The sequence below is a fragment of the Solanum tuberosum genome, unplaced genomic scaffold (assembly GCF_000226075.1).
Source record: "Solanum tuberosum cultivar DM 1-3 516 R44 unplaced genomic scaffold, SolTub_3.0 scf00457, whole genome shotgun sequence".
Lineage (NCBI taxonomy): Eukaryota > Viridiplantae > Streptophyta > Magnoliopsida > Solanales > Solanaceae > Solanum > Solanum tuberosum.
Window position 1 is genome coordinate 306,584 of NW_006239380.1, and position 8,564 is coordinate 315,147.

Consider the following 8,564-nt stretch of genomic DNA (forward strand, 5'->3'; position numbering starts at 1 on the left):
CCCATTTGTATACCGAAATATACAAATAGACCGAAATATACAAATACAAGACCCATTTGTATACCAAAATATACAAATGCATGACCCATTTGTATATCGAAATATACAAATAGACCCAAATACATATTGTTTATGTATATGTATACCGAAATATACAGATTAATAGTCATAACAAACATAAAGTTTGCTATGGAGCGCAATTATACAAACTATAGCTATAGCATACAAATATGATTTTTATGTTTGCTAAACCTAAAATTTCCTCTTTAATATATCATCGAATTTATATTTGGATCAATCATGTGTTGCCACAAACTTTTTTTTTTGTAACTTTCAAAAATGACTATAGTTTGGGCTTAATTAGAAATTTATAGCTATAGTTTGCTTAATTACGAATTATAGCTATAGGTTAGGGAGAGGAGAGAGGAAAGAGAGACTAGGAGAGGGAGGAGATAGGCGAGCGAGATCTGGGAGAGAGAGAGAAGAGACACGAGAAAGGTTGAATATTTGTTGTATTCGTTGTATCAGGTTGTAGCATGAATACAATTGATACAACTGATTTGTATCAAAATGAACACAATTGTATGAAAAACTAATGTATTTAGCTACATATTAGGAGGAGAGAAACGAGCGAGATCGAGAGAGGGAGGAGAGAGGCGAGTGAGATAGAGAGAGGGAGGAGAGAGGCGAGCGAGATCGAGAGAGGGAGGAGAGAGGCGAGCGAGATCGAGAGAGGGAGGAGAGAGGCGAGCGAGATCGAGAGAGGGAGGAGAGAGGCTGAATATATGTTGTATCACGAATATAATTGGTACATAATACAAATACAGTTGATACAACATACAAATATAATTTTCTAAATACAATTGATACAATTTGTTTGTATCATATATTGAATATGTATCAATTATATTAACTAACACAATTTATATTGACGAATACAATTGGCAAAATACAAATTGTCATAATATAATTGATACATATACAATTGATACATAATACAAAATACGATTGATATGGAATACAAATACATTTGATACATAATACAAAATACAATTGTCTTATTATGTGAAATTTTTTTGGACTGCAGTTCTTTAGGCTGGAGAGAGGTAGTGGGAGGAGAGAGGCAAGGGAGAGAGGGAGAGGGAGGTAGTAGTAGGAGGAGAGAGACAAGGGAGAGAGAGGGGCAGTGGGAGGAGAGAGAAACTTGCTATAAAACACTACATATAGCTAAGAATTATAATATTTCAAACTATAGTCATTTTTCGTAAATACATATCACATGTTTGCCTTGTTGTGTAATTTTTTTATATTTTTTTTTGAAAAGTTCAACCTAGTTTACTAGTCAATGATTAGTTTTAGGGGCATTTTAAAGCCAAATTATAACTTTGAGGGCATATAATTACTGAACACCTAAATATCAAGCTGGGCCGATATAGTAATCAAGATTTATACATCAATTATCACTCTTATAGACTTTTCTTTATCCTCTATAAATTTAAATTGGTTAAATAATTATTTCCTACTTTTAAAATTAATATTCTCAAGGTGAATTTTTCTATAATATGTAGGACTATATAATACTTATATCTAATACTATTTGATAAATAAGATTAACCACACCTAAAAAATAGATCAAGGACTATTTGTAGAGACTTGACATTATGACATTTCGACTAATAAAATATCAAATAAAATTGTATTATTAAAAGTGATATAATTTTTGTATTGTAATTATGTTTAAGTACTTCCCATTTCCTCTTTAAAATAGTTCTAACTATAAAACAATTCAATTTTGCAATTTAAATTAAGTTAAATTATTTTAGCCAAATAATTGATTGCTGGATAACCACATTAGTGGACATTCTAGGTGCTTTTAAAACCTTCCTAGAATGTTAATAAGAACCTCGAACCCTTTTTAAGTTTTCACTAGATTTCTGTTTTAGTTTTTTGAAAACCACAGTTTTTCTTGGTTTTTCTTAAAAAATTAAGTGGCGACTCTTAAACCAATCCAAAATATATTTTCTCAATAAAACAGAATATATGTTGTATTTGTTATATCACGAATATAATTGGTACATAATACAAATACAGTTGATACAACATACAAATATAATTGTCTAAATACAATTGATACAATTGGTTTGTATCATATATTGAATATAATTGCATCAATTATATTAACTAACACGATTTGTATCGACGAATACAAATTGTCATAATATAATTGATACATAATACATATACAATTGATACATAATACAAAATACGATTGATATGGAATACAAATACATTTTTTACATAATACAAAATACAATTGTCTTATTATATGAAATATTTTTGGACTGCAGTTCTTTGGGTTGGAGAGAGAGGTAGTGGGAGGAGAGAGGCAAGGGAGAGAGGGAGAGGGGGGAGCAGTGGGAGGAGAGAGACAAGGGAGAGAGAGGGGCCAGTGGGAAGAGAAAGAAATTTGCTATAAAACATTACATATAGCTAAGAATTATAATATTTCAAACTATAGTCATTTTTCGTAAATACATATCACATTTTTGTCTTGTTGTGTAATTTTATTTTATTTTTTTTAAAAAAAGTTCAACCTAGTTTACTAGTCAACGGTTAGTTTTAGGGGCATTTTAAAGCCAAATTATAACTTTGAGGGCATATAATTACTGAACACCTAAATATCAAACTGGATCGGTATAGTAATCAAGATCTATACATCAATTATCACTCTTATAGACTTTTCTTTATCCTCTATAAATTTAAATTGATTAAATAATTATTTCCTACTTTTAAAATTAATATTCTCAAGGTGAATTTTTCTACAATATGTAGGACTATATAATAGTTATATCTAATACTGTTTGATAAATAAGATTAACAACACGTAAAAAATGGATCAAAGACTATTTGTAGAGACTTGACATTATGACATTTCGACTAATAAAATATAGACGAGAGGGAATTACTCGGATGGTAGGTTGCGAATTAGAGTCACCAAGAGAGCAAAAGGGGTGGGAGCTCCTAGGGGAGGGAAAAAAAAAAGACTAATAAAATATCAAATAAAATTGTATTATTAAAAGTGATAATTTTTGTATTGTAGCTTTCTTTGAATCTTTCTATGTAAGGACTAGCTAGTGGATTGACTTGAGAATTCGAACTTTCAATATTCTCTAGCCTTCTTTTGAACACATGTTTAATGACTCGTGCATTGACTTGAAAATACGAACTTGCTCTTTTTTCCCATTAGTTTAACTTCGTATATACTATCAACTCCATGATAAATTATTCGGTTGATATATATGATTTGAAGTCGAATGGATCGGAATTATAGTAAATAACACCATGTACTTTGAACACGTTCTAAACAATATATGACTTTTACTGTTTTCAAAATAAATTGTAGCTTTAAATAATCTAAACATGTTCTTTTTTAAGTGCTAGAATTTCTCTAGAAAAGTCATTATGTAATTAACAACTTTAAATTTAACTGAAAATGACTAGGTGACCTTGAAATTGATTATTCCAAAGTAATATTAGTAGATTTTTCTTGCTTAATTTGTGGTTCACAATATTTGTCTAGCTAGACTTAATGAATCAGTGAACTTAAGATACAATGTCTGTAGTCCTGAACTGTCTTCCATCAACGGGGTATATTCTCATGGAAAATCAATTCGAACAGGCACTGTCTTCAGAGTAGATTTTCAACGATACAATGCATTAGCAAAGTGATGTTATATTCATAAGATATATTAAAATACACCTAATTGAGTAGATGATAATCATAGTTCATGTAGAAGATATTTCGATGTGTTTTAATAAACGAAAAATGGTCAAAATTACCCCTGAACTATGTGAAATAGACCACTTATATCCTTCGTTACATTTTGGGATCAAAAATGCCCCCGCCGTTATCCTAAGAAACCACAAATACCCTCAAGAGTTAACACCCCGAATTTTTAGTGATGTGGCAAGACACGTGGGAGTAATCCCTCCACCTAAGCATTGCCAACTAGGATTCACTACAAAAGAACTAGACCTTTAGCGGCGACACAAGTCGCCACAAAAGCCCAGAATATCGTCACTAAAGTTTTAACTGATTTTTAACATTAAATTCTAATTTTGTGTTTTTTTCTTCATTGCTTAAAAAAAAATCACAAATGATATCGATCAAGGAGGAGTTTGAAGACACTATATGTTTTATTTTTATGTCATACGTAAATGCATAAAATGTACAATGATGCATTATGTAGTAGGAGATTTGAATCGAGAAGTAATTTTGATGATTTTCGTAATAATATTGGATGTTTTTAATATTGATAGTGCATGTTATTTATTTTACAAAAAATAGATTGCAACTGAAAATTAATTATCATATTTTTTTGTTGAAAAAATATGTTATACTAAGGAATGGTTGTTGCAGCCTTAGTCGCTACTAAAAATCACTCATAACCTTTAGTGGCAATATTTTGGGATTTTGTGGCGACTTTTATCGCCACTAAAGGTCTAGTTCTTTTGTAGTGAATCGAAGTTGGCAACACTTAGGTGGAGGGATTAGTCTCATGTGGCTTGCCACGTCACTAAAAAATTGGATAGTTAACTCTTGAGGGTATTTGTGGTCTCTTGGGATAACACGGGGGTATTTTTAATCCCAAAATGTAATGGAGGGTATAAGTGGTCTATTCCACATAGTTCAGGGGTATTTTTTACCCTTTTCCGTTTAATAAATATCTAATTAACTTGGAGTGTTATATTTATAAGAAAATTGTTGACTTGAAATACTTATGTGAAAGTTTCTACACCAATTAGTACTCTTAAAGACTTTTATCTCCCCTCTAAGAATTTTAAATGGATTAAATAATTGTTTTCTAATGTAGAATAATATTAATGACTCATGCATTGACTTGAAAATTGGAATTTTTGAATTTTCCAGCATTTATTTGGATTATGGTGCAATGACTTGTGCATTGATTTGGAAATATGAACTTGAGATTATTTTTTAGTAGTTTAACTTTTATATATTTACAGTTATGGAGAATTTAAACTATCGTAAAGCAATATGATTGCGTAAAAATCTTTTATATATAGTTAATACATATATTTTGAATTTTCTTTTTGATTTATCTAACATTGAAGTCCGATGGAATTATTTTAAAAATATTATAACACTCTCACCCTGTGCATTGAGCATATTCTAAATAATATCTGGCTTTTACTATTTTCACAATTTTTTTCTTTTTTTGAAATTGCAATAACTAAGCTTCAACCTCAAGCTACTTTCGATAAGCTATATGAATTCTCACTAATCATTTCGCTCCATATTAGCCCATTTCGTTTCAATATTAACTCTACACTGTAAGGGGAAAATGTCTTGCAGTTAATATGGCATGATACTAGTGATGAAAGATTTAATAGTATTTACATATTGAGATGGTTACAGTTAATTTTTTCATTAGAATTTAGAACACTATCGTTGAATAAGTCTTAATGCTCTAAAAAGTTCATTTTTTTAAAAATAAAATTTGAATATGTAATTGACTGAAAATGACTTGGTAAGCTTCCTAGAATTGCTTACTCCAAAGGGACATAGTAGATTTTTCTTTGCTTAATTTGTGTTATATATATCTACATTATTTAATAGAGGAGCAGAACAAAAAAATTCTTGATTTCTTCTCTTCCAACATAATTTTAATACTTTTAGTACAAAAATGGGTTATCAAACACTTGCATTGTTTCTTTTATGTTCCTTTCTATGTCAACTTGTTTTCTCCTCATTCTTACCTCATTTGTGCCCGAGTGATCAAGCCCTTGCTCTCCTACAATTCAAGCATATGTTTGCCATTAATCCTAGTGCTTCTCATGATTGTTTCGACATAACAGGCGAATGGATGCAGTCATACTCGAAAACATTGTCATGGAACAAGAGCACAGATTGTTGCTCATGGGATGGAGTTCATTGTGACGAGACAACGGGAAAGGTGATTGAGCTTAACCTCACTTGTAGCAATCTTCAAGGCAAATTTGATTCCAACACTAGTCTCTTTCAACTCTCCAATCTCAAAAGGCTTGATTTGTCTTCGAATAATTTTTCAGGATCGCTCATTTCACCTAAATTTGGTGAGTTTTCTAATTTGACGCATCTTGATTTGTCACATTCAGGTTTTAGATTCGGACCTCACAATTTAGAACTTCTCCTTAAGAACTTAACCCAATTAAGAGAGCTTGACCTTTACGGTATGAGCATCTCTTCCACCTTTCCTCTGAATTTCTCTTCTTATTTAACAACTCTACGACTTAGTGACACACTATTATGGGGGATACTGCCCGAAAGTGTTTTTCACCTTTCAAACCTGGAAACACTTGATTTATCATACAATCCCCAACTCACAATTAGGTTTCCCACGATCAAATGGAATAGCAGTACATCTCTCATGTACTTATCTCTACCTGAAGTGAATTTTATTGGTAAGATACCCGAATCATTTAGCTATCTAACTTCATTGCATTACTTGGATATGAGATCTTGTAACCTCTCAGGTCCTATTATTAAACCTCTTTGGAATCTCTCCCACATACAAAGTTTGTATCTCAGAAATAACCATCTTGAAGGACCAATTTCCCAATTCTTCAAATTTGGAAACCTCAAGTTGTTATCACTTGGAATTAACAACTTTTATGGCCAACTTGATTTTTTATCCTCCAACAGAAGTTGGACTCAACTTGAAGTGTTCGAAGTTTCTTCCAATTCCTTAGTTGGTCCAATTCCTTCCGATGTAAGTGGTCTGCAAAGCCTACAATCATTGTTCTTGTCATCAAACCACTTGAATGGGACTATACCATCATGGATATTCTCCCTTCCTTCACTAGATGAATTATACTTGAATGATAACTATTTCAGTGGAGAAATTCAGGAGTTCAAGTCCAAAACATTGTGGGACGTTACTCTAAAACAAAATCAGTTGCAAGGTCCTATTCCGATGTCACTCCTAAACCAACAGAGCCTATCTTATCTTCTCCTTTCGAAAAATAATCTTAGTGGACAGATTGCTTCAGCTGTCTGCAGTCTAAAAGCCTTGACAGTGCTAGATCTTGGAAGTAATAATTTGAAGGGAACAATCCCACGATGTTTGGGTGAGATGAGTGAACTTTGGGTTGTTGATCTAAGCAACAACAGTCTTAGTGGGGCAATTAATACAACATTTAGTATAGGAAACACGCTCAGAGTCATTAAATTGCACGGGAATAAGCTAGAGGGGGAAGTCCCACGATCTTTGGTCAATTGCAAGAGTTTGGAATGTCTAGATTTAGGTAACAATGAGTTGAGTGACACATTTCCAAAATGGTTAGGAACCCTACCGAATTTGAAGATTTTAAGCTTGAGATCAAATAAGTTCCACGGGCCCATTAAAACTTCAAGGGCTGGAAACTTGTTTGTACATCTTCGAATAATTGATCTATCATCCAATGGATTTAGTGGGAATTTACCTATGAGCCTTTTTGAGGATTTGAAAGCTATGAAGATAAATGATGAGATCACGAAAATCCCACAGTATGTGGGAGAAGACTTGTATTATCATTTTTCTGAAACAATTACAACAAAGGGGTTGGATCTTGAATTTCGTGGAGTTTTGACTACAAACATAGTTATCAATCTCTCGAAGAATAGATTTGAAGGTTGTATTCCAAGTTCCATTGGAGATCTCATTGCACTTCGTACTTTGAATTTATCTCATAATGGCTTGGAGGGTGTCACACCAACTTCGCTGCAATACTTATCTGTACTTGAATCATTAGATCTCTCATTCAACAAAATAAGCGGAGAAATTCCACAACAACTTGCATCCCTCACATTTCTTGAAGTCTTAAATCTCTCTCACAATCATCTTGTTGGATGCATCCCTAGAGGAAAACAATTTGATACGTTTGAGAATAGTTCATACCAAGGGAATGATGGGTTACGTGGATTGCCACTGTCAAAAGATTGTGGTGGTGATGAAGGGGTACCACAAACAACAACTCCATTTGGGCTTGATCAAGGAGAAGAAGGAGACTCAACAATGATCAGTTGGCAGGCAGTTCTCATGGGGTATGGTTGCGGTCTAATTATTGGATTATCCGTAATATACATAATGTTATCAACTCAAAATCCAGCATGGTTTTCGAGGATGGTTGAAGAATTGGACCACAAGATTATTACGAGAATGAAAAAATACAAGAAAAGATATTAGTGTGCAACCTAGCCAGGTATTCAACTTGATCTTTATCATTCATAAGATTATTTTGTATATCTCAATGTATTATATATCTACCTCCTTCATCCTTAAAATTCTTAACTTCAATTCTTCATTTTTTAAAATTGCAGGATTCGAGCCTAATATGTTGTTGGTGATGCAAATATAAGCTTTTATTTTTCACATTTTGTGATGTATCTAAGTATTTATCGCCCTATGAATAAAGACATGAGCTTTCTTCCTTTGAGCTTCGGCCAGAATTTTTAGAACGTTTTTAAATAGAGATTGTTAGCTTGAGTTCAGCCTAATAATAAGTTGAGTAATTAGGCTCAACCG

At 32.4% G+C, this 8,564-nt stretch overlaps 1 protein-coding gene across 1 annotated transcript; it reads left to right on the top strand.

Moving 5' to 3' along the window:
* The first annotated feature begins 5,667 nt into the window (after positions 1-5,667).
* Positions 5,668-8,232, top strand: LOC102604596 (receptor-like protein 12). The gene has a single exon (XM_006363717.2). The coding sequence runs from the start codon at positions 5,706-5,708 to the stop codon at positions 8,223-8,225; it is 2,520 nt and encodes an 839-aa protein (XP_006363779.1). The 5' UTR covers positions 5,668-5,705; the 3' UTR covers positions 8,226-8,232.
* Positions 8,233-8,564: the final 332 nt, after the last annotated feature.

Bases quoted from the DNA above. Each gene is read 5' to 3' on its own strand.
- LOC102604596 (XM_006363717.2), top strand. From the start codon at position 5,706: ATGGGTTATCAAACACTTGCATTGTTTCTTTTATGTTCCTTTCTATGT.